Source organism: Protopterus annectens, chromosome 5.part0, assembly GCF_019279795.1.
Source record: "Protopterus annectens isolate FY-2018-M chromosome 5.part0, PAN1.0, whole genome shotgun sequence".
NCBI lineage: Eukaryota > Metazoa > Chordata > Ceratodontiformes > Protopteridae > Protopterus > Protopterus annectens.
This window is the reverse complement of record NC_056735.1, coordinates 736,550,591-736,578,030: the sequence shown is the minus strand read 5'-3', so window position 1 is coordinate 736,578,030 and position 27,440 is coordinate 736,550,591. Positions and strand designations below refer to the sequence as shown.

The 27,440-nt window shown below is 42.9% G+C and overlaps 1 protein-coding gene across 2 annotated transcripts in view; it reads right to left on the bottom strand.

The window, feature by feature from the left end:
* DYNC2H1 (dynein cytoplasmic 2 heavy chain 1) overlaps positions 1 to 27,440 on the bottom strand; it is a 6,555,988-nt gene that overhangs the window by 1,514,944 nt on the left and 5,013,604 nt on the right. Inside the window, exon 71 of one of the 2 annotated variants that reach the window (XM_044072582.1) lies at positions 8,867 to 8,956. The exons of the other annotated variant lie outside the window; for it this stretch is intronic. Within the exon in view, the coding sequence (XP_043928517.1) occupies positions 8,867 to 8,956 (90 nt within the window). The remainder of the gene's footprint in view (positions 1 to 8,866; positions 8,957 to 27,440) is intronic. 2 annotated transcript variants of the gene reach the window in all.

Sequence of the window (27,440 nt, the reverse complement as noted above, 5' to 3'; positions counted from 1 at the left end):
ATCAGATTTACTGATTTGTTTCAGTCTGTCCTAGTAGTAACTTAATTGACTATTAACATCCAGGCAGTGTAATTTTGTTCAGACCTATTTGAATACTCCGGGAAAAGACAGGGAGGTCAATGCATTGGTTTAGATTTGATGTTGAAACCACCTTAGGCAAAAAGGACGGGTTAGTTCGTAAGGAAACTCTGTCCTTATGGAACACAAGGTAAGGAGAACGACAACTGAGTGCTTGAAGTTCTGAAATTCTTCTAGCTGATGTGATAGCCACCAGAAAGAGAGTTTTCCATGATAATAACTTAAAGGAACATGAAGCTGCAGGTTCGAAGGGAAAGAATCAAAGAAGCAAGAACTAAATTTAGGTCCCAAGGAGAAGGAGGATTTCTTACAGGAGGTCTGAGAAGAAAAACTCCTTTCAAAAAGGCTTTGCAGAGTTTGTGGGACATTAGGGCAGATTCAGAAATACCCACATGGAAATTAGAAATAGCTGCCAATTGAACCTTAAGAGTAGATGGAGATGAACCTGCATGGAAGAGTTCAGCAAGAAAATCAAGGACTAGTTGATGGAAGCGGAGAAAGGATCTATGTCCTTTCCTTGTGCCCAATATGAGAAGCGTTTCCACTTACTCAAATAAATCTTTCGAGTGGAAGATTTATGGGAAGCTATCAAAATATCTCTAACAGAGTGAGATAATTGAGGAAGCCTGGCTACGGTTGGAAGTGGAGGAACCAAGCAGTGAGGTTCAGAGAGGGAGGAGCGAAGAAAGTGACCCGGCTGATGGAACAAAAGATCTGGAACTAGGTCCAGAGTCCACGGTCGCACCAAAAGAAAACGATGTAGAAAGGGGAACCACACTTGTCGAGGCCAGTAAGGAGCAATGAGGATCAATGAGGCCTTCTGAGCGATAGCTTTCTGTATTACTTGAGAGATCAGTGGGAAAGGAGGAAATGCATACAGAAGTCCCGGGCCAAACTTGGACTAGCGTCCCTGCTGGGTTGGCCTGGTAAAGGGAATAGAGTGAAGTATTCTCTGCACTTGCTGTTTTGGGGAGTAGCAAAAGATCGCAGCAAGGCTGACCCCACTTGAGAAATATCTCTCTCACTACAGAGTTTTTCAGAGACCACTCGTGAGGCATGAGAATAGCTCTGCTCAACTTGTCCGCAATGTGATTGGACTTCCGGGATGTGCGTTGCTATCAGAAAACGCTGAGAAGAAATCGCCCATTGCCACAGTCTGAGTGCTTCTCGACACAGGGGTATGATCTGGTTCCGCTTTGTTTGTTGATGTACCACACTACAGACATATTGTCTGTCTGATTGCAATCGTTCCCAAGGGAAGAGAGTCTTGAAGGGCTTGCAACGCTAAAAGCACTGCTCTCATCTCCAGAACATTTATGTGCAAGTGGCATTCATTTGGTTGCCATGTGCCCTGGACTGTCCTGCCCTGATAATGCCCCCCCCACCCGATCAGGGAGGCATCCGTTGTCAGAGTAGCAACCGGAGGAGGTGGAACAAATGGTCTCCCCAACAGGAGCTGGGGGGAAGACATCCACCACATGAGATGCTTTTGCACGCTATGATCATAATGGTGTGAGACATTGGAAGTTCCTGGTATGACCATTGAGAAAGAGCATCCACTGAAGGATCCGCATGTGGTATCTGGCCAATGGGAGGAGAGGTATGGTCAGCTGCCATGATTCCCAACACCTTTAGAATTAACCTGGCTTTGGCTCTGTTGTTGTTGAGAAGAAGTGACACCAATTTTTGAATGTCTGATATCCTTTGGTTCGTTAGTGTTGCAGACATGTTTACAGTATCTAAATTTGCCTATGTAGGTAACAGTACAAGGCGACAAAACAGACTTTTCGCAATTTATTGAGATACCCAGTTTTTGACAGACGAAAAGTGTAATCTCTGGCCATCAGAAGGGGATGTTTGGTGGGAGCTGTGGGGACCCTGTCGCCCAAATATGGAAACCCCTGGAATCCTTGTCGCCTCAGGTGAGAAGCTACCACTGCCATGCATTTGGTAAACACCGGGGCAGTGGTGAGACCAAAGGGCAGGGCCCTGAATTGAAAATGACTGGTTCCCAGCCTGAAGCGGAGGAATCTTCTGGAGCGCCTGTTCATTTTTATGTGATAGTACGCGTCCTGAAGGTCTATAGAGCACATCCAGTTTCCTTTTCCCAATAGGGGAAGAATGGATTGCAGCGTGACCATCCGAAATCTTGTTTTCTTGACCGATCTGTTCAAGATACTGAGATCCAAAATTGGTCTCCAGTCCCCTGTTTTCTTTGGAACTAAAAAGAACCTTGAGTAGATTCCGGATCCTTGTTGGTCTGCTGGCACTGGCTGAATAGCTCTTTTTGAAAGCAGTTTTGAAATTTCCAAAGCTGCTATATCCCTTTGAGCGGGTGGAACATCTGGAAGGGATTTTTTTGACTGATTTGGAAAACGAAGAAAGGGGATGGAATAACCTTCGGAAATGATGGACTGTACCCATTTGTCTTGTGTCAAGGATAGCCAGGCTTCTGGGTACAGTGACAATCTTCCCCCGACTGCCTCCGAAGATGGGCAGTCGGGCAACACCTCAGGGATGCTGAAAGGGCTTGTCAGGAAAGGCTTCCCGATTGCCCTGGTTCTCATGGACCCTGCCCCTAGGGCTTAACGCTCACCATTGTTATTCCCACCTCTGCCTCTGGTAGGAAAACGACTCTGTGCGTCAGGCGAAGTCCCTTGAGATTGTTTACGGAACCACATCTTTCCACCCTTCTGGCCTTTGGGGTAAGGCCTAGAAGGAGTCGAAGAGCGGACTCCGACGGCAGAAAGGTTCTTGCCATCAGTCTCGCACCTAGTCAGGGTTTCTTTCACTTGAGGACCAAAAAGAGATGATCCATCAAAAGGGAGTTCGTGGAAAGACGCCTTTAAGAAGAATCTTTCCACTTACTGTGATACAATTTCTTAGTGGTGGGTTTGTGGGCTGAAGATAAAATGTGAATAACTTCCGGGTCCAAGGTGTGATTTCTGACTAAAGTCGGAAGAGGAGGAGCCAAGCTGTTAATTTCAAAGTGTGAAGGGACTGGTGCTGTTGTCCCGACTGATGAACCAGAAGGTCCGGAACTAGATCCAAGAACCGTCCAGGGTATATTTCTGTAGGTAGGGGAACCATACCTGACGAGGCCAGTACGGGGCAATTAGAATCATTGTGGACCCCAATTGGGAAGCTTTCTGGATGACTTTGGGGAGGAGTGGAATCGGAGGGAAAGCATAAAGCAGTCCTGTTGGCCGAGGTTGGACTAGAGCATCCGTAGCTGTCTCCCCTTGACGCGGGGTCAAGGAAAAGAACCTTTTGCACTTCGTGTTTCGTGGTGTTGCAAACAGGTCGCAGCACGGAGTCCCCCACCTTTTGAAAATCTGAGCTGCTACTGTTTCGTTCAGAGACCACTCGTGAGGAGAGAGAATAGTCCTGCTCAGTCTGTCTGCTAATACATTGGATTTTCCTGGAATGTGGGTCGCTACCAGGAAGCGCTTGGTAGCCACTGCCCATTCCCACACCCTCATGGCCTCTCTGCAAAGGGGTAAGATCTGGTCCCTCCCTGTTTGTTTAGATACCAGACCACCGACATGTTGTCTGTGTGGATGGCGATAATGCCTTGAGGGAGAAACTTGTGGAGGGCTTGTAGGGACAGAAGTACAGCCCTCATTTCCAACACATTGATATGGAGAAATGTTTCGTTTGGAAGCCAAGAACCTTGAACTGACCTGCCCAGACAATGCCCCCCCCACCCCGTCTGGGAGGCATCCGTTGTCAAGGTGGCCACCGGAGGGGTATAACAAAGGGTCTTCCCTGATTCAGATTGGATGGCAGAAGCCACCAGCGGAGGTCCCGTTTGCGTTTCTGTAATCAGTATGTGATGATTGAGGGGGAGATCCTGAAAAGACCATTGTGTCGATAATAGCCACTGGAGAATCCTCATGTGCAACCTTGCCAGAGGAACTAGGAGAACCGTGGCAGACATTGAACCTAAAAGTTGCAGGACCATCCTGGCTGGGGCTTTGGATCTTAGAAGCAGGGCTCGGACTTGATCTTGTAATGTTTGTATCCTTTCGGTAGGAAGGAAGATTCGCATTAATTTTGAGTCTATCTCTGCTCCTATGAATCTTATGCGCTGAGAAGGCAGCAAGACAGACTTTGACCAGTTGAATGTAATTCCCAGGAAGCACCCAGGAGATGGTGGCTTGTAGGTTCTCTAGCAGTAGATGCCTGGTGGTGGCAGTCAGGAGCCAGTCGTCCAGATAGGGAAACACTTGGAATCTGAGACTCCTCAGGTGAGCAGTCACTACTGCCAAACACTTGGTGAACACCCTGGGGGCTGTGGTGAGACCAAAGGGCAGTGCACAAAATTGGAAATGACTGTCTCCCAGGCTGAAGCGCAGATACCTCCTGGACGCCTGATGTATCGGTATGTGATAATAGGCGTCCTTGAGATCTATGGAGCACATCCAAACATCTTTCTCCAACAATGGGAGAATGGATTGTAAAGTGACCATTCGGAATTTGGACTTCATGACGGACTGGTTTAGTTTGCTGAGATCCAAAATGGGTCTCAGGTCCCCTGTCTTTTTTGGCACTAAAAAGAACCTTGAGTAATTTCCGGATCCGATCTGGTCTGTGGGGACCGGTTGGATGACTGCTTTTTCTAGCAGCTTTGAAGCTTCTACGGCTGCAATTTCCCTTTGACTGGGTGGTGGGTCCGGGATTTTTTTGGACGGTGGGGGTGGGGGCAGACAAAAATTTGCTAGGGCGAGAAGGCACTGGTTCCACAGTATCTGGATGTTCCCACGCCCTCCGACAAAACAAATCTAGGAGCTCGTCGAAGGGTGGAGACACCCAGGAAGCGGAGGGCTGAGCCCCGAAGGCCTTGAGGAACACCGACTCATCAGCGGAGGGGGGTTTGGAATTCCAGCCGCCTCGTTGCTTGAGGATCTCTAGAATGTCTGCAAATGAGACATCATCCGAGGACGACTTTGGGGACCCCTCCGCATCATCAAGATCAGTGTCCGATGTAAGAGACTCATCGGGAGCTCACGTGCTTCCTCTTGCACGATCTCTTCCTTGGGGCTCCTCCAAGACAACTCGAAGGACCCTCAGGAGGAGGGGAACCCCAGTGGGGTAACCTCAGGCCCCGGGCTCCGCTGCCTAGAGACAGGGGAACTGCCAAAGACCCAGTCTCCATGCCCAGGGAATGTGCCGGTAAAGCCGTAGAGATGGCCAAAGAAGATTTGGCCAAGGCACTCCTCATAGCTCTGAAGGCCGGACCCCCAGAATCCTGGGAGGGTCCAGTCTCCGGAGCCATGATAGCAGACGGAAGTCCCGTGGCCGAAGCACCGAGAGGGAGGCTTGGAACCGACTGCATTGGTCCCGAAACGTCACCCCCGGGCCCGGCCGAAGAAGTCCGTGTGCTAAACTCCGACCCGAAGGCTGGGGTTGGAGCCGACCCTAGGATCTCCACTGGCTCCATCAGCACCTGCTCCGACGGAGCCGAAGCGGTCGGAGGAGGAATGGCAATGGAATGGGCTATCGGCTCCGAAGCCAATTGGGTCGGAGCCGAAACTAATTTCTGAAAGACTGGGGACTGGAAAAGTCTTTGGAGTACCCTGTCTATGTCCGAATCTGACATCCTTGATGACCTGGAAGAGACCGAACGGGTCCGAGTAGGCCTCTCCAACGGCTCCAAGGGACTAGGGGACCGGCTCCGAATCGACTCGATAATTATCGGCGCTGAAGGAGTGTCCAAACCAATTTCCATCGGTGCTGAAGAGGGCTTCGGCGCCGAGGGGGAAGTGTCTGAGCGGACAACCTCCACCGGCCCCAAGATCAGTGGAGCCGATGAAGGTGACCCGCCTCTCGAGGCCCCAGCCGTCGGCTCCGAACCCAGAGGAGTCGAGGCTGGAGGCATCGAGGCAGACCGTTCCGCCCTCGGCTCCAAAGTCCGTGGAGCCGAAGGAGAAGCCTGCCTATGTCTTTTGGCGGTCGGTTCCGCGGGCTGGTCGGAGCCGCCCTTTCTTCTTTGCAGGAGAAGGAGAGGAAGCTAATGCCTCTTCAAATGAGGGTTTAATAAGGCCTTTTAAAATAAGTTTATTTTTCCTCTCTTGGAGGACCCTCGAGGAAAACGCTGGCACACGCTACAGGACTCCTGCAAATGTTTGGCGCCCAAACAGTACACACAGAGAGAATGGTCATCTGTTATTGACATTTTGAAACTGCACTTAGTGCACTTCTTAAAACCTGAAGGCCTAGGAGCCTGTGACATTATGGCAACCAATCTAGTGAACAGCAAAACAAAACACACTAACTATCACAGAAAAAATTATTTTTTTTTTTTTAAACCAAAGACTGTCACAATAGAAAAATAACTAAAAGGATCCAAGAACCCTAAAATAAAACGGGACTTGAATGACAACTGACTGACAGGGAAGGCCCTTCAACTCAAAGGGGACGTCTAGTCAGAAAATACGCAATCACCACACAAACTTTTACAAAAAAAGTTCACTCATACACAAAAACACAAGATAGCTGTTAAAACAGCTTTTTGTTGAAATTTTAGGAAATCCCTGACAGGAAAGTAAGTGAAAAAAACACTACTTAGCTCAGCCAAGCTCGAGACCACGTCTTTGCTTGTTAGCGGCAAATGAGATCTGGGGGACTGGTAGTGGTGCATCCTGGGATATAGTAAGCTCAGCCAATAAGAGACTTCGTTCTTTGGCATAAGAGTGCCGAGTCGGAGCCGAGGATCGGCTCCGAACCCATCAGTCAGAATGTAGGCGAGATAGGATCACATAACATCGTCATGTTAGTTAACCAGCATCCTGATTTGAATATGAAGTCCTTATCTCCCACTTTACTTTCTACAACTCATTGTTTTTATTTATTGATCACCCTTCTCCAGCACTTTCATGCAGTGTGGCCGGAGTCTGATACCTCTATAATGCCTGCAGTTGTGACTATCCCCTTTCTTCTTGTACACTGGCAGCAGAGTGCGTATTTACCAATTATCTGGGATATACCTCTCCGTATTCTTGCGATGAGTACCTTTAGTAGCCATTTCTCCCCTAAAGCACCTAACATTCTGACCATATCTGCCATGACTTCATCTGAGTCTCTTGCTTTTCCTAACTTTGCTTTCCTTACTGCACATCACATTTCTAGGATGTGTTCCCATTGATATATTTCCTGAAGTACTCCTTCTGTTAGCCTTTGATGTCCTCTAAACTTGTCAGCAAAGTGTTGTTGTTGCTCCTTATCAATGGCATCCGCTGACTATCTGCTCTATATTTCTCACTGCCTTGCTACCCAAAAGATCTTCCTTGTGCCATCTGTTGAGTCATCTTCCAGAAGCAGGTGCAATTTCTCTGATGCTTTTTTTCTTTGCCAGTGTGACTGCTCTCTTAGCGCCTTTATTAACCAACCTGTATTCCTTCTTAGCTTGGAACATATTTTCAATTTCCCATGTCTTACTGCACTCATTCTTTTTTTTTTGTTTGTTTTGTTTTTTTTTTGATAACTTCCTGGACTTTAACATTCCACCTTCAGTTTTCCTTATGTAACTTATTCTCATTCAGGCTTTAACACATCTCTTCCATCATCTTCACACATGCTGTTTTCATTTGCCAACATTTTTATTTTTGGTTCACAGCTCTCAACCTCCATCTCCAAAGTAAGGAACACTATCTCTGTAAATGTGGAATGAATAGGCAAAATGTGGAATACTTACTAACAGTTGACAACTTCAATAAGAAAGCTCTCAGAATGTTTAAAAAGGCATATGTAACATGTTATATAAAAGGTGAATTAATATAACTCTGTATTATTTATCATGGAAATCAGTTAAAAAATTCCTAACATTGAATGTGTGGCAGACCCTTTCAATGTGGAGTTGCAAGGAATAATGACTTCATAAGTCTCCAGAGGAACCTTTCTCATAAGGAGGTATGCCTGGTTCCAACTATTTCTTCTTCAAGAGGTGCTAGAGCCTGAGTATTATGACAAGTATCATACACAACCGTCCCCTCAGTCAAATTCTCAAATTCCTGTGATTTTACTCTACTCAGCTTCCAACCTAGTCTTTGATGACTTCAGAACTTTCTCAGACTATTACTTGCTTGTGACCCCTCTCAGTGGTTTATTCTGGGAACTGACCATTTCATTATGGACGACTTTGCAATCTCTGCTTTGACCCTGATATCCTTTTCTTCTTAGCAGAAATTCTACCTGAATATGTTGACAAGTCTCATATGTGATCTTCTGACTCTCTCTCTCTCTCTCTCTCTCTCAGGAAACCATGTATTGGCCATAATTATGCCATTTGCCAGACAGAAATTTAGAATGGATTCTCCTTCATTATTCCTGTTGCCTCCACCCATGTGACAATGGTAATCCTCATACCATGTTTTATATGTCCTGATATTAGCATTTAACTCCCTCATTATCATTATATGACTAACTCATTATGTCCCAGTCTTTGAGCTTTAATATTAAGTAGAAAAACGTAACCGTGTTATTGTATATTCAATGATAGAATATGAAGTACAAAGGAATATGACTAACACCATAACTTAAAACCAACAGAGACCAGTACCTATACTTAGGCTATTCCTGCCACCAGTTCTAAATCTTATACCATCCCGTTATCTATAAAAAAGAGGAAAGTAATTTTTTGAAGATCAGCTTTCTGTCTACTGCAAGTTTAAGCAAACACATTATGAACTGCCATCTCTCCACATACACATCTGTTTATAAATAAACTTTCAGAAATGCAGTTCTGTAAAAATACATTTAAAAAATAAACAAGTTTTCATCACCTCACCTTAAACAGAGATCGACAGACATATTCATAAACCATGTTTTTCAAACAGCTGATTAGAGAGGAGATTCGCATTTCAGTGTTTTCTGATTCCTAAAGAATGGCCGTTTTAAAACAAGCATTATTATAATGAGCATTTACTCAACGATTTCTGTATATACAGTTGTAGTATACAATTATTCTGTGCTCCACTTCAGAAATTAAATATGGTCACCTACCTTTACTTATTCTGTGTTTAAATGTATTAAATATCAAAATGCCTGATGCAATGGCAAAGCAACAATGCATGTCTCTACATATACAATACCATACTGTCATAAAAAAAGAATATAAAAATAAGGATCAGATGAGAAGGCAAGAAATGTGGGAAAGGCATAAATATAGTTGCAAGTACAGAAAATTCCTCGAACAATCTCAGGTCAATCAAGATCTTATGCAGGAATGGTTAAGCTGAGATGAATTTAAACTAAAAGATGAAAGGTTACGGATTGTGGCCCAGGACAGTGGACTAAGTACCCGTTGGTTTACAAAGTCCATTGAACATGTGGGAGAAACAGATAAATGCAGGTTCTGTAAAAGAGAACTGGAAACAGTCACAAATTTTGCTACTGGGTATGATATACTAATGTCAGAGGGCTTGTATACTGAACATACCTCTCAACTGTACCTAATTCCTCAGTAAATGCCAGTTTTGAGGGCAAAATATTGGGTTGCCACGAATTCCCGACTGGCCCCTTTAATTTCAGAATTTACTTGGGGGGGAGGGTTGTGTTCCTGATGTCATCACGTGCAGGGTGGGATGTCAGCTTCGTGAGGCAGACATGCCGAGCTTAAGTCTTCTTACCAGCTCCTCCAGGCAAAGCAAAACCCCACTGCTTGGACTGCTTTCATTGAGTTTCTTTTGGGACCAAGTGGAGTGTACCATGAACCGGAAGTTTCATTTATGTTATTTGGGGACGTTGTTTGAAGTTTACTTCTTTCACTGAACATACATATATTCTCGCTGCATTGATTTATGTTCGGAAGAATATATTCTCACTGCACTGATTTATGTTCGGGAGCATATATTCTCAGTTCTACGCCCACAGTATGTAAATGGATTGCTGATAATTTACTATATTCTACTTTTAAAGGGGGTGGATGCTGCAGTCCTGAGAATGTCCTCTTTGGCAGAGAAGCCAAGGCAACTATTGCAATATTACTAGCTTATCATTTTAATGCAACATAGGCAATCTATTCTTCAAGAGCAACAGGCACTTAATTTGTAGATGATTATTTTTAAAAGACAGCTAAAGGCAATGTTAGTTCAGGAGCCTAAATGTAAGTGTTTCAAATATAATGTTTTATATGGATAGTTCCACAATAGATTGCGTAAATATTTTCCACAGAAAATATTGTTTCATAATGATCTTTGTAGAAATTATATTGAATGTATTCCTAATGTTAGCTAAACCCATATATTATTACCGTTATTTGAATTCAATTAATTGTTACACTTCTCTGCTTTGAAAGACCCGATTGCATTTGCCAAAAAGTGCTCAATCTGTAAATCTACCTATCTGCTGACTTCCTCAGTTTAAATCCAGCTCATTTATTTTCTGGCTGTAGAAGGCTGAAGCAGTTAATTTTACTTTTATAAAAGAAAACTGTATTTTAGTTTTGCAGTTTGCAAAAGTTCAAAGTTTGATACAAGTTCAAATATTAATTTAAATAAAACACTATTGTTCTGTTTATTTGTAATATTTTGTCTGTTCTTCAATTTGTATTTAAAAGTTGGTATCCCAGAATTCCACCAGAGTGGGTGTGGTTACATAATTATGTCTGCACATTTTATGTTAATCAGCATCCAGATTTGTACCCGTTTTTCATGTGCCTCTGTCCAAATTGTTTTATGATTTCAGGTTGAGAGGTATGATACTGAAAGGCAGCACTGGGAATTGTGCAAACATTACAATATTAAAGTAATCCAGTAAAAAAGCAAAGAGCGACCAGACCACAGCTAATAAAATCAAGCCATGTTTTATTCCAGGAAGTACAAATGATGAGCGCTTTCGCAGTAAAAAAAACTGCTTCATCAGACAAATTCTTCACTCCACTCATCAGTTTAAAAATACATGTGAGCCAATCAGAACTCAGTAGCAATTGATAAAACATCAAATAAGGATTCACTACTGTTTAGCCCATTAAAGAGCTAGCTATGTCATAGTAAAGGGTAAATATACAATAAATACTAAACGGTATAAATACATGTAAAAAGGAATACCTATATGCATCAATTTATAATAAAATACATGAGAGACTCCTATTTTTTAAGACGTCTCTTATCTAACATAGGTTTGATGGAAATTTATCATTCAACCCTTTCCCCATAGTGGCTCTCATTCTAATAATCCATTCTAGTTCTTTACATTCTACTTTATTCCTCTCCACAGAATATTTTGTGTGTGTTTATGATAAGGTAAAAAACATGGTTGATAAACCCAGTTTTGCTTTTAAGAATCAGAAATCACTTAAAAGGCTACTATGTGGGCTGAGGAATAGTGATATGCACTGCACTGGGACTTCTAAACATGTACAAGGCACTCTACCATGTGGGAAATGTAACTTCTGTGAAGCAGTGGATAGTAAAGGTTATTTTTTACACCCAGATACTGGAAAGGCTCTGACATTCAACTTTAGAGCAGACTGCAACACACATAATATAGTCTATCTGGCCTACTGTGACTTGTGCTTATCCTTCTATGTAGGTATGACTACATGTAGATTACGTGATCGCATTAGAGAACTCCTTTATGATATTCGGAGGAGAGCAGACACTAATGCCCTTGCCAGACACGTGATAGATACGGATGTATCACACACATTTAAATTTTTGGTCATGGAGAAGTGTGGACTGGGAATAGAGGGTGTCGAAGAAGAGTGTCCTTGTTCTCTGCTTGATTGAGACAGTCGTCCAAGTAAGGATATATTTGTATGCTTCTTTGTCTGCAAAATGCAATTACTGGTGCCAGGCATTTTGTAAAGACCCTGAGCGCAGTAGATAAGCCAAAGGGCAGTGCAGAGAATTGGTAATGCATTAAGCCAGCCTTGAATCTGAGGTATCTTCTGCACGATTGTCTTATTGGGACATGCATGTATGCCTCTTTTAGGTCTAAAGTCACCAGCCAAGCATTGTTGCCCAGCATTGGCAGAAGCTGCTGCAAAGTCAGCATTTTGAATTTTAGAATGTCCAGGTATGTGTTCAAAATCGATAAATCCAGTATTGGCCACCAGGCCTTGTCCTTTCTGGGTACCAAGAACAGTCTTGAGTAAAAACCTTGTCCTTTTTCCTGTTCTGGTACTGTCTGAATGGCTCTCATATCCATGAGTGACGTAACCTGCTTCTGTGCCTCTGCCCATTGATTTTGTGGAAGATCTGGCCAACCATTTGCCATTGCCAGAGTGTGGAAATGGAATCTGTATCCCTGTAATACGATGTTTAGTATCCACTTGTCCTGGGTTATTAATTGCCAATTTTGAGCAAAAAGTGCTAATTTTCCCCCTATGGGTGCTGTCAAAAGATAAGTGCTTGGTGTAGGCAGAGGGAAGTCATTGGGATTGCTTTCTGTATGTTTGCGCTTTATCTCCTCCAGATTTGGAGGTGGATGCGCCCCATTACTTTGACCTATATGAGTCTTGGCCTGGTATCTGGAACCCTTAGGGTGTCTGGATTTGCCCCTATGAGCTCTGTCTGACACAGGAAAGGACCAATTTTTTGTAGGCCAGTGTCTACTGAATCTTGGTGGCTGCACTTGTAAGAAGTCTTTAAAAGTTTGCATAGACTTAGCTTTGTCTTCCATTTAATTTAAAACCTTTTCTGCCTTAATACCAAACAGAGAATCATGCTGTAAAGGTGCATCTAACAATTTAGCTTTAACATGGTCAGGCAAATTTTGTTCCTTTAACGAGGCATGCCTCCTAATCACAGATCCAGTAACTGTGGCCCTGCAAGAGGCCTCTAAAGAATCAAAACCACATTGCAAAGTATGCTTTCCAACTTGTTCAGCTGCATGCAATAAATCCTGCAATTCTTTATTTTCTGCACATTCTGAAATCAACATCATTTTCTGTTTCAGCAATCACATAACATGTTGTTGGTACTTAAGCATATGAAATTGACAGTTTAAGGCCCTGACTGCCAAGGTTGCAGATGTATAAACCTTTTTTCCCCATCTGTCCAGTGCCCTTGAATCTTTGTCAGAGGGGGTAGGATATTTTGCTGTTGAGGCCTTAACTCCCTTTGGGCCCTGTGAAATAGTTTCAGGATCAGCAGAAGGGTTTCTAAATAAAAATTTATGTGAGTCAGGGACCCTGTAATATCTGTCAGGCTTACTGGGAGCCGGAGGTAAGGAGTCAGAGGTCAAACTTGACTCTGAAAACACATCATCCACAATGTCTAAAACAGGGGGAATGGCTAAAGACTTGTGCTGAGGGAGAAGGAGGAAATCCCTGAGCCTCTTTTTTGATTCTAAGAAGTCTTAACTCTCCCAATGAAAATGCTCCCTCAAAGTATGCAAGGTTTCTCCAAATTAATAGTCCTCAGTAGGAAATGCAGATGGAATAGAATCCTCATAGGGAGATATAGATAATTCCTGATCAGAAGAGGAATCAGAAGAAATAGAAACCTGATCTGAAGATTCATAATCAGTGTCTTGCCTAGGCCTCTTATTTGGAGGGGGATGGGTACCCCTAATCAAGGTAATAAGGTCTTCAGCCATTTTGATCATCTGCTTTTTAGGCATAGATGTCTGTGCATGTGGCTCATGCGTCATCTTTTTAGTTTTAGAAGTTGCTTTTGTCTTTGGTTTTGCAGCTGTTGTCGGTTTGATATACAAATGTTGAAGTCTGAATTCACCCTCAGAAGCCGGTGCATGCTCAGCGGCTCCGGACCCATCCGAGGAAGATACATTCGTCGGTCCAATACCTTGAGTATCTTGCAACATGCCGGACTCCACATGGGTGTCGGTAGAGGCCTCCTACTCGAAGGTAGTGGGTATCAGGGCTCTTGGCGCCTCATTGAGTACCGGTGAACCGGTGACTGGCTTAGAAGCTTCGTCATCGGTTTTGGATCTCGACTGCCTTTCCCTGTCCTTTTCTTTGCGTTTTTTTTATGTACTCCAGTAGTCGGATTGCTATCTGACGACATTTCTGGGTAGTTAAATATGTTTCCAAAATACTCTGATGCAAAAATATACCGACGCTTAATAGTGCGTTGGTTAAATCTAGTACAAAACCGACAGCCAGGCACATTGTGATCAGGGCCTAGGCAAGGAATACAGTACAAATGGAAATCCTTATGAGGTATTTGCTTCCCACAAGTAACGCAATTAACTTTTTCTGACATCGGTAAAAAGCAAGAAAAAGTTTCCCCAATGGGGTACTTCGCTTTAGAGAAAACTTTGGTTCTGAAACTCAAACTTGAATATTTCAGTAGTCGGCCGACCGGCAATTGTGAAATGCTTCTGCTTCGGGCACCGTGCAGCAAGAAAGACTAAAGAAAATGGTTTTGGCTGCATGTTTTACAACCCTGACGGCCTGACGTCATGGAAGAGAAGACAGCAACCAACGCAGGACCCAAAACTTTGGAATTCAGGCCAACTGAGGGCAACCTGCCAGCAAATTACCCAAATGTAATGACTGCAACAGGGAAACACAAAGAACATCACAGCCGCTAACTTCTATTATAATTATTATTATTACAGACAACTATTTGCCCCATCACTGCACTGATTTATGTTCGGGAGCATATATTCTCAGTTCTACGCCCACAGTATGTAGATGGATTGCTGATAATTTACTATATTCTACTTTTAAAGGGGTGGATGCTGCAGTCCTGAGAATGTCCTCTTTGGCAGAGAAGCCAAGGCAACTATTGCAATATTACTAGCTTATCATTTTTAATGCAACATAGGCAATCTATTCTTCAAGAGCAACAGGCACTTAATTTGTAGATGATTATTTTTAAAAGACAGCTAAAGGCAATGTTAGTTCAGGAGCCTAAATGTAAGTGTTTCAAAAGTAATGTTTTATATGGATAGTTCCACAATAGATTGCGTAAATATTTTCCATAGAAAATATTGTTTCATAATGATTTTTGTAGAAATTATATTGAATGTATTCCTAATGTTAGCTAAACCCATATATTATTACAGTTATTTGAATTCAATTAATTGTTACACTTCTCTGCTTTGAAAGACCCGATTGCATTTGCCAAAAAGTGCTCAATCTGTAAATCTACCTATCTGCTGACTTCCTCAGTTTAAATCCAGCTCATTTATTTTCTGGCTGTAGAAGGCTGAAGCAGTTAATTTTACTTTTATAAAAGAAAACTGTATTTTAGTTTTGCAGTTTGCAAAAGTTCAAAGTTTGATACAAGTTCAAATATTAATTTAAATAAAACACTATTGTTCTGTTTATTTGTAATATTTTGTCTGTTCTTCAATTTGTATTTAAAAGTTGGTATCCCAGAATTCCACCAGAGTGGGTGTGGTTACATAATTATGTCTGCACATTTTATGTTAATCAGCATCCAGATTTGTACCCGTTTTTCATGTGCCTTTGTCCAAATTTTTTTATGATTTCAGGTTGAGAGGTATGATACTGAAAGGCAGCACTGGGAATTGTGCAAACATTACAATATTAAAGTAATCCAGTAAAAAAGCAAAGAGCGAACAAACCACAGCTAATAAAATCAAGCCATGTTTTATTCCAGGAAGTACAAATGATGAGCGCTTTCGCAGTAAAAAAAACTGCTTCATCAGACAAATTCTTCACTCCACTCATCAGTTTAAAAATACATGTGAGCCAATCAGAACTCAGTAGCAATTGATAAAACATCAAATAAGGATTCACTACTGTTTAGCCCATTAAAGAGCTAGCTATGTCATAGTAAAGGGTAAATATACAATAAATACTAAACGGTATAAATACATGTAAAAAGGTATACCTATATGCATCAATTTATAATAAAATACATAAGAGACTTCTATTTTTTAAGACGTCTCTTATCTAACATAGGTTTGATGGAAATTTATCATTCAACCCTTTCCCCATAGTGGCTCTCATTCTAATAATCCATTCTAGTTCTTTACATTCTACTTTATTCCTCTCCACAGAATATTTTGTGTGTGGATGATAAGGTAAAAAACATGGTTGGAGATAAACCCAGTTTTGCTTTTAAGAATCAGAAATCACTTAAAAGGCTACTATGTGGGCTGAGGAATAGTGATATGCACTGCACTGGGACTTCTAAACATGTACAAGGCACTCTACCATGTGGGAAATGTAACTTCTGTGAAGCAGTGGATAGTAAATGTTATTTTTTACACCCAGATACTGGAAAGGCTCTGACATTCAACTTTAGAGCAGACTGCAGCACACATAATATAGTCTATCTGGCCTACTGTGACTTGTGCTTATCCTTCTATGTAGGTATGACTACATGTAGATTACGTGATCGCATTAGAGAACACCTTTATGATATTCGGAGGAGAGCAGACACTAATGCCCTTGCCAGACACGTGATAAATACGGATGTATCACACACATTTAAATTTTTGGTCATGGAGAAGTGTGGACTGGGAATAGAGGGTGTCGAAGAAGAGTGTCCTTGTTCTCTGCTTGAATGAGACAGTCGTCCAAGTAAGGATATATTTGTATGCTTCTTTGTCTGCAAAATGCAATTACTGGTGCCAGGCATTTTGTAAAGACCCTGAGCGCAGTAGATAAGCCAAAGGGCAGTACAGAGAATTGGTAATGCATTAAGCCAGCCTTGAATCTGAGGTATCTTCTGCACGATTGTCTTATTGGGACATGCATGTATGCCTCTTTTAGGTCTAAAGTCACCAGCCAAGCATTCTTGCCCAGCATTGGCAGAAGCTGCTGCTAAGTCAGCATTTTGAATTTTAGAATGTCCAGGTATGTGTTCAAAATCGATAAATCCAGTATTGGCCACCAGGCCTTGTCCTTTCTGGGTACCAAGAACAGTCTTGAGTAAAAACCTTGTCCTTTTTCCTGTTCTGGTACTGTCTGAATGGCTCTCATATCCATGAGTGACGTAACCTGCTTCTGTGCCTCTGCCCATTGATTTTGTGGCAGATCTGGCCAACCATTTGCCATTGCCATAGTGTGGAAATGGAATCTGTATCCCTGTAATACGATGTTTAGTATCCACTTGTCCTGGGTTATTAATTGCCAATTTTGAGCAAAAAGTGCTAATTTTCCCCCTGTTGGTGCTGTCAAAAGATAAGTGCTTGGTGTAGGCAGAGGGAAGTCATTGGGATTGCTTTCTGTATGTTTGCGCTTTATCTCCTCCAGATTTGGAGGTGGATGCGCCCCATTGCTTTGACCTATATGAGTCTTGGCCTGGTATCTGGAACCCTTAGGGTGTATGGATTTGCCCCTATGAGCTCTGTCTGACACAGGAAAGGACCAATTTTTTGTAGGCCAGTGTCTACTGAATCTTGGTGGCTGCACTTGTAAGAAGTATTTAAAAGTTTGCATAGACTTAGCTTTGTCTTCCATTTAATTTAAAACCTTTTCTGCCTTAATACCAAACAGAGAATCATGCTGTAAAGGTGCATCTAACAATTTAGCTTTAACATGGTCAGGCAAATTTTGTTCCTTTAACGAGGCATGCCTCCTAATCACAGATCCAGTAACTGTGGCCCTGCAAGAGGCCTCTAAAGAATCAAAACCACATTGCAAAGTATGCTTTCCAACTTGTTCAGCTGCATGCAATAAATCCTGCAATTCTTTATTTTCTGCACATTCTGAAATCAACATCATTTTCTGTTTCAGCAATCACATAACATGTTGTTGGTACTTAAGCATATGAAATTGACAGTTTAAGGCCCTGACTGCCAAGGTTGCAGATGTATAAACCTTTTTTCCCCATCTATCCAGTGCCCTTGAATCTCTGTCAGAGGGGGTAGGATATTTTGCTGCTGAGGCCTTAACTCCCTTTGGGCCCTGTGAAATAGTTTCAGGATCAGCAGCAGGGTTTCTAAATAAAAATTTATGTGAGTCAGGGACCCTGTAATATCTGTCAGGCTTACTGGGAGCCGGAGGTAAGGAGTCAGAGGTCAAACTTGACTCCGAAAACACATCATCCACAATGCCTAAAACAGGGGGAATGGCTAAAGACTTGTGCTGAGGGAGAAGGAGGAAATCCCTGAGCCTCTTTTTTGATTCTGAGAAGTCTTAACTCTCCCAATGAAAAAGCTCCCTCAAAGTATGCAAGGTTTCTCCAAATTAATAGTCCTCAGTAGGAAATGCAGATGGAATAGAATCCTCATAGGGAGATATAGATAATTCCTGATCAGAAGAGGAATCAGAAGAAACAGAAACCTGATATGAAGATTCATAATCAGTCTCTTACCTAGGCCTCTTATTTGGAGGGGGATGGGTACCCCTAATCAAGGTAATAAGGTCTTCAGCCATTTTGATCATCTGTTTTTTAGGCATAGATGTCTGTGCATGTGGCTCATGCGTCATTTTTTAGTTTTAGAAGTTGCTTTTGTCTTTGGTTTTGCAGCTGTTGTCGGTTTGATATACAAATGTTGAAGTCTGAATTCACCCTCAGAAGCCGGTGCATGCTCAGCGGCTCCGGACCCATCTGAGGAAGATACATCCGTCGGTCCAATACCTTGAGTATCTTGCAACATGCTGGACTCCACATGGGTGTCGGTAGAGGCCTCCTACTCGAAGGTAGTGGGTATCAGGGGCTGCGAAAGCGCCTCATTGAGTACCGGTGAACCGGTGACTGGCTTAGAAGCTTCGTCATCGGTTTTGGATCTCGACTGCCTTTCCCTGTCCTTTTCTTTGCGTTTTTTTTATGTACTCCGGTAGTCGGATTGCTATCTGATGACATTTCTGGGTAGTTAAATATGTTTCCAAAATACTCTGATGCAAAAATATACCGACGCTTAATAGTGCGTTGGTTAAATCTAGCACAAAACCGACAGCCAGGCACATTGTGATCAGGGCCTAGGCAAGGAATACAGTACAAATGGAAATCCTTATGAGGTATTTGCTTCCCACAAGTAATGCAATTATTAACTTTTTCTGACATCGGTAAAAAGCAAGAAAAAGTTTCCCTAATGGGGTACTTCGCTTTAGAGAAAACTTTGGTTCTGAAACTCAAACTTGAATATTTCAGTAATCGGCCGACCAGCACTTGTGAAATGCTTCTGCTTCGGGCACCGTGCAGCAAGAAAGACTAAAGAAAATGGTTCTGGCTGCATGTTTTATAACCCTGATGGCCTGACGTCATGGAAGAGAAGACAGCAACCAACGCAGGACCCAAAACTTTGGAATTCAGGCCGACTGAGGGCAACCTGCCAGCAAATTACCCAAATGTAATGACTGCAACAGTGAAACACAAAGAACATCACGGCCGCTAACTTCTATTATAATTATTATTATTAAAGACAACTATTTGCCCCATAAAAAAGAAGGGCCAAAACCTAACACAATACACTCTATTGTAATATTTAATATAAAGAGAAAAAACTGTGTGCCCTGGGAAAAGGAAGGGCTATAATCTAATAAAACACACTGTCATATTTATGGAAGAAAAAGAGGAAAAACAGGCCCTAAAAACATGGCCACTAATTTCTCGGTTATTAAGCTAGCTCGTATAGAGGTAGGGAGAAAAAAAACGACCCTAATGACTAACTATACAATTTAAATATTGTAAAAGATCTAAATACAGACTACACACTCTATCTAAAAGACTAAATAACCACTTAAGCTATTATAACAGCTACTTTTTTGTAAGAAAAGAAAAGTTTTTCACTGGCCAGAGCTGGTAAATGTCCGATCAAGTTGCGGTGGCAAACGAGATCTGAGGGAAGATTAGGGTGCATCATGGGATAGGGAGTTGGCCTCGAGCTGGTTGAAAACCTTGAGCTTTTGGCTCCGAACCCATCAATAAGTATGAACAGCGAGATAGAACAACCTCACATTTTATCATATGTTCGACACATGGCTGCCAAAAAATTCAACTTGAATGAGAAGATCAAGAAGTGAATGGTGGCGTCCATGTCAAGAACACATAACAGAGAGTTATGATCAATGAGACCCCACCATATTTTTTCGTAGCGCATTATGCTTTCGCTGATTCATATAAAAGCAGTTACAGAGAAAAAAATGTAGGAGCCTTAAGTGCTGTACTGGTTTGCAAAACCTTTGAAAGCTGGTAAAGCACTTAGAACTGCCAGTGAGCATGCAGAAGCTAATTGACCCTCTGAAGAATTAACAACTTCAAAGCTGTTAAACACTTCTTTCTGCCACAGTTTCATTAATAAGTGTGGCAGAGCGAAGTATCTAACAGCTTTTAAGTCTGTTTTACCTTTTTGCCACTGTTCTTCACTGGACTGCACTTTTCACTGTAAATCCATAACGTGAAACAAAGTCTTAACAGAGTTTCGAGATGCTTAGCAAAAGCTTATCAAGCACCTTTCTGTCATCAGAAAGGTACTTATAAAGCTTGCTTTTTTACCATTTTCACAGCCTGATTGCAGTTGTCCTTGTACTGCAATGGATTAAAGAAATGAACCAAATGTAGTGAATTTGGTATGTTACATGAATCAATATAACATAATAACAGATAAAACAAAAGGCATACTGCTGCAAGAAGCAAGCTAAATGTAAATAAAGCAGCAAATGTATGTATACAAAATACAATTACTTTGTATCAAATGAGAGAGTTAATATAAAGGTTAAAACTGAAATAAACTAACTATGGAAAGCAAATATAGAATTTTAACAAAAGCAGAATGAATAAGAGGCAAGACAGCCACAAAAGGCACAAGAATGTGTTTCAAATAAAAATGCATGCAAGGTATACTTATAATCATGGTAAAAGAAAACACTCCATGCTGACTCAGGTATACAAAAGCTGAAATAAGAGAAATCATTTTGCTAAAGGGTGGAACATGAGAAAAAAAAATCTACAACCAAAAATAATGCATTGGGTGAAAAAACAGTTATAAAAAGGAATAATTTGTAAGTACAGTATATGTCAAAAAGAACACAATGTTAAATAAAGTGACAACAGAATTGGAAATAAGATACACAACCAGTGACCTGGGTAAAAAAGGCCAAGGTGAATAGTCATAGTATGTTGTTTAGACTAGACACTGGAGCAAAGTGCAATGCGATGTCTGCTCAAACTTAAAAAGTACTGAGGCTGATGGAAAATAAGCTGAAATCTTCTGTGCACGGGCTACTTATGTACCAGGTCACCAGGTAATTGCCAGTCAATCAGAAATCACTTCCCTGTGAGCATAAGAATAAGAAAAAAGAAGTTATGTTCTTACCATAACGTTCCATGTGAGTTGTTCTTCTCGCCTTTGTTCTTACACGTGGGTTCGGAGTCGAGCCATTGGCTCCGAGTCGGCCGCTTTCCAAGCTTCAGATCTATGAGAAGCTCGAGACACAGTCCCTATCCCATGATGCTCTGCTGCCAAACTCCAGATCTAGTTTGCTGAACCCAGAAAGGAACAGCAATAAGAAACTCAATATAACAAGTAACTATTTACAATTAGTTAAAGGATAACCGGTCGATAAGAGTAACCAGACCACCAGTCATACCCGTTCTTTCAGAATCTGGAGGGGGAAGGTGGGAGGGAGTTTAAGAACAAAGGCGAGAAGAACAACTCACACGGAAAGTTATGTTAAGAACATAACTTCTTTATGTGAAGTTCAATCACGCCGTTTGTTCTTACATGTGGGTAGCGTCCCAAGCACCCTAATCCTGGGTGGCTCAAGGGAGTACATTCCTGAGAACAGTGGAACCAAGGGAAACCTTGCCCCTGGAGGCCCTGTCCACTTTGTAATGAGTAATAAATGTATGAGGTTTGGACCAAGTAGCTGCATCGCAAATGGTGTCCAGAGATAAATGAGCTGCGTGAGCTAAGGACGTAGAAACAGCCCTGGTAGAATGAGCTTTCACTTCACTCTTTAAAGGTTGATGGGATGAAGAATATACAAACGTTACACAATCAGAAAGCCATTTACACAACGTAACCTTGGATACCAAAAGGCCTTTCTTATTTTCTGCATGGGACACAAATAATTGATCTGTTTTCCTGAATTCTTTTGTTCTGTCCAAATAAAATCTCAATTGTCTGTGAACATCAAGCTTATGCAACATGTATTCCAATTTAGTGGTATCATGTCTGAAAAAGGTGGGAAGTTCAATGAACTGGTTCAAGTTTGCTTCAGAACAGACTTTCGGAAGGAAGGATGAGTTAGTTCTTAGTGACACCCTATTGGGATGAAAGACCAAATATGGAGGCCTAATAGATAGCACCTGAAGTTCAGAAACTCTGTGCACTGAAGTAATGGCCACTAAGAAAATTGTCTTCCAAGAAAGGAACTTCAACAGACAAGAAGATGCCAGCTCAAAAGGGGGAAGCATGAGTTGGGACAGCACGAAAATTTAGATTCCAGGGAGTGATCGGGTGTCTAATAGGGGGGTCTAAGGTGATGAGTCCCTTTCAAAAAGGCCTTGCATAATCTGTGGGACATAATGTTAGAAGCTCCGCATCCCACATGGAAGTTATATATGGCAGCCAGTAGAACCCTTATACTCTTCCTTGAGGCAATTTGACCAGAGCGGTGGTGGTGTCTAAATCTGCTCCTATAAAGGAAATATGCTGCAATAAAGCAGATTTTTCAAAATTTAAGGTTATGCCCAACTGGGAGCATAGATTGATAGTGTAATCCCTGGCTTGAATCAGTTGATGCCTGGTGGTGGTGGTGGTGAGGAGCCAGTCGACGAGATATGGAAACACCTGGAATCCTAAACGTCTCAGGTGAGTCGTGACAACTGCCAGACATTTGGTGAACACTCTGGGGGCTGTGGTAAGACCAAAGGGCAGAGCTCGGAATTGGTAGTGACTGACCCCCAGCCGGAATCGCAAGTGATCTCTGGATGGCCTGGCCATTTTTATGTGGTAGTACGCATCCTTGAGATCTATCGAGCACATCCAATTGCCCATTTCGAGAAACGGGATTATCGACTGAAGCGTGACCATCCGGAACTTTTCCTTTTTGACAAGGAGTTGAGTTTGCTGAGGTCTAAGATGGGCCTCCAGTCCCATGTTTTCTTTGGAACTAAAAAGTACCTGGAGTAAGTTCCGGGTCCTATTTGGTCTGCTGGGACTGGCTGGATGACTTTTTTCCAGCAGCCTCTGAATTTCTACAGCTGCTAGATTCCGCAGACTGGGTGGACCGTCTGGGATTCTTGCCCGAATGAAAGGGAATTCTGAAAAGGTAATGATGTAGCCTCTGGTGATTATGCTTTTTACCCAGGAATCTGATGTAATTCCTAGCAAGGTGTCTGGGTATAAAGCTAAGCGACTCCCGACTGCCTCCAGAGTAGGACAGTTGGGCCTCCTCTCAGGAGTGCTGATAGGGTTTGCCAGGGAACTGCTCCCTGTCACCCTGGTTCTGCAGACCCCCTCTGCCACCTGGGTGGCATCTACCATTATACCCCCCTCCTCTGCCCCTGGAGGGGGTTTCACTACGTGTGTTCTGGAAAGCTCCTTGGGACTTTTGGAACCACATTTTTCCACCTTTCTGCCCTTTGGGGTATGGTCTAGTGGGGGTGGAAAAACGGATTCCTATGGCAGATAGAATCTTTCCTTCCTGCTCACACCGGAGTGTCTCCTTGACTTTGGGCCCAAACAAGGAAGAGTCATTAAATGGGGTATTTACAAAGGAAGACTTGAAGGCTTCCGCAAAGGAGCATAAGCACATCCAGGATTGTCTCCGCAGAGCTATCGCTGAACCCGCTGCCCGGCTCGATCTCTCAGCTGCATAAGAAATGAGCCTCATGTACGAGTTTACAATGGAATTAAGGGTGTTAAGCTGTGCTGTCACTTTCTGGGAGAAAGCATCACCTGTGTTGCCCTGTAGAGTATCTCCATGCTCTTTTAGGAGATCTCGTTGAAGACTGGTAAAATGGGCTAAATAGTTAAGCGATCTCATTGCAAATGTCGCAGAACTAAAGATGCATTTCCCATATCTGTCCATCATCCTGGAATCTCTATTAGGAGGATGGACAGAGGAAGATGTGTCTGACATCTCCTTCTTGGTGGCCGCCGCCACCACCATGGCATCAAGGGGAACTCCCTTTGTAAGAAAGGACTTATCCTGAGGTCAGGTGATAAATTTGTTGGGCCTTCGAGGGACCGGTTCCACAGAATCAGGAGACTCCCATGCCTTTCGAGCGATCAAGTCCATTAATGCATCGAAAGGCGGAGTAACCCAGGAGGTGGAGGGTTGAGACCCAAAGGCCTTCAGGAGCACCGACTCATCCTCAGTAGGGGTAAGGGACTGCCAGTCACCCCTCTGCCTAAGTATTTCAAGGATGTCTGCAAAAGAGACATCCTCAGAGGAGGACCGTGGGGACCCTTCTGATTCCTCCAAGTCGGTGTCTGATGTTAAGGATTCCTGAGGGGAATCGAAATGCCTCCTCTTACACAGTCTTTTCCTGGGGACTTCATCAGTGGGGGCATCTGGTGAAGTCTCAGTCAAGCAGGGGTCACCCAATGGGGTTACCTGAGGCTCTAGGTCTCGATGCTTAGTGGGAACCTGTGGTGTAGAGATAGAGCACGGCCCTTTAGGGGAGGGAGAGGAAGGATCCGAAGTAGTAAGGGTCTTGGCAGACATGACCTTCCTCATGGCATCGAAGGCACCGGTTTCCTGACATGAGGAGTCTGCCGGTTCCGAAGAAGACGGCAGACTCCCAGGGGCCGAGATCATGGGCTCAGAACCAGAGGATGGAACCGAGCTCATCTGTGCCGAAGCCCTGAGAGGGAGAGTCAGAACCGAAGTGTCCGTTCGACTCCCCCCCTCAGAACCAACGAGAGAGTGTCAGCTCCGAGACTCTTCGATCGGAACCGAAGAAGTCAATGTCGAAGGAGCCAAAAGCACTGGAACAGGCCTCGGCTCCGAGGGTTCCACCACTATCAGAGCCTTTCATTCTGGCTCTGAAGGCTCAACTGGCCTCAGAAGAGGAGCAGAAGTCATGGTAGGAGGGGTCGTAGGCTTCGAAGTCAACTGGGTTGAAGCTGCAAGCAATTTCGCCAGGGCCGGGTTCATCAAAAGTCTCTGTGCCACTCGGTCCACATCGATGTCAGAAAGGGTACTGGAGGAACGGGTCGAAGGAGCCGAAGAAGCCACCGGCTTAAGGATCGGCGACTTCAAAACCTCCGACACCGGCTCCAACACAACGACTTGGCTCCGAGGTAAGATCTCGGTGCACAGCTCCAAAGGCTGTGGAGCCGGTGACAGAGTCTTGCCAGAGGTGCTCAGAGCCGAAGACTTGTGCTCCAAAGACACCTTAGACGACTTTGACGCCTTCGAGGACTTATAGGTCTGGTCAGTCTTATCCAATGCATCCTGGAAGTCTGATTTCAACAGTCCTCTATCTCCCAATTTCCTTCTCCTCTCTAATAACACCATGCCACTGAAGGAATGGCAGATAGAGCAATCCTCCTGTAAATGTAGCAGACCCAAACAATAAACACAAGAAATATGATTATCTGTGATGGACATCTTTTGTCCATAGTCACACTTTTTAAACCCAGATTTTTGCTTCTCTGACATTATGAAAATTGTCCAATCAGTCGTAATGTTGTTGTTTGTTTGTCTTTTCGGCTTTTCCCGGATAGGGGTCGCCACAGCGGAACTCCGGTCCGCTATTGATTGGCAGTAGATTCTTATGGTGCGGAGTTGCCAGCCCGATGCCCAACCTTCAGCAAAGGCACGCCCATTCACACATGACTTTCGGAGGCCACTCGACCGCAGGGAGGACATGCAGATTCCACACAGAAGGCACTCCCCGCACACTAGCTAAGAACAGAATGGAAGAACCTCTTGCTGTGAGGCAACAACGCAACCGCTGTACCACCACGGAAGTTCCAATCAGTCATAATAACACCACATAAACAGCTTAGAAAGTTCAGATCCCTGAAATGAAATAACTATAGAAAGGGGACACAATAAAGAAAAAACAAACGCTCAATACAGGAATTACAGAATATAAGGGGATAGGGTATTAAATTTGACAGAGCCCTGTCAAGTAGAGTAAATCAAGAAGGCTAAAGGCCTAGGAGCCAACTGCTCTGAACTAAAGGACAAAATAAAAGCTTAGATACCTACTCTAAACCACATAAAAAGAAAAGTAATATGTGAAGCTTCACTAAGTATCAGATCCCTGATAGTTGTTATAAGTCTAAATATCCAAATATATAAGAAAAAAGACACTGGCCGAGCTTCCTCTGAAGATTGTACGATCCGTTGCAGCGGCAAACTAGATCAGTGGTTGGCAGCACAGCATCATGGGATAGGGACTGTGTCTCGAGCTTCTCAGAGATCTGGAGCTTGGAAAGCGGCCGACTCAGAGCCGATGGCTCGGCTCCAAAACCCACGTGTAAGAACAAACGGCGAGATTGAATAACTTCACATTATCAGATTCATTTCCAGATAATGGGAAAGAAGCTTGTTCTACTTTAGGTCACCTGACTTGCCAGAGGTTTGGCATGATAAAAAGAATTCAGGATATATGTGTAAAGCTTCAAGATCTACTTCATAACTTTGAGGACTTATTTACTTGTCTGAGATGTTTGCCAGAAGACACCATATTTGGGCAATTCCTGCCAGTTTTCCCATATGTATGCTCCAAGGAAAGCTCCAGCAGCAATGAGCGGAAAAAGAGAAAGGGAGCTGCACAAAACAGAGAGCATGGATGTCATTAAGAAAGAAGACACACCTAATGACTGGGAGAATACTTTGGGTACTATGGTTAAAACTGACAAGATTTATATATGTACATATACTAAAGTCATTCAGTTTTTCAAATGCTCACAATACTGAGAATTCAGAACATCAAACTGGCTTTTTTGTAGGCTGCAGTTTTTCTGGGGATCAGGAGTTTGCCCTTTCCCCAATGTGGTGTGACCTCAGATTTGGTATATATAATATACAGGATACAGGGGAAGTTGCTGGTATGTCTCCCTGCAAAAAAAAAAAAAAAAAAGTTTTGATTTTTTTTGTAAGGTATTCTGATGTTAAATATTTTGAATTTTGAACCTTTGGGATTTAATAATTTGGTTTGTCGCCTTATCAACTACATACACACAAATTTACAAGACCTGTATACAACTATAAGCAGGGAATACTCTCAGCTTCTTACTAAAAAAAGTAGTCAATAATGGCATTTGTAATGCAGAGTATGTCTCTACAGTTGATGTCACTCAAGGATCTGGCAAATTAGGCTTCAGCATGTATACTTTTAATAAGTTTATAGGAATATGCAGAATCATGAGACTTTCAATTGACATTTTGCAAGTTAGATAACCATATGAAAGAACTGCTATGGAGATGACTGAAGTGCATTCACATCAATAACAATATACAGGATTGTACTTTGATCAGGTACCTACATAACAAGGAAATGTTTCTGTTAATGAACTACCTGAGACAGCACAAACTTCAGATGAACAAATGCACTTATAAGTCA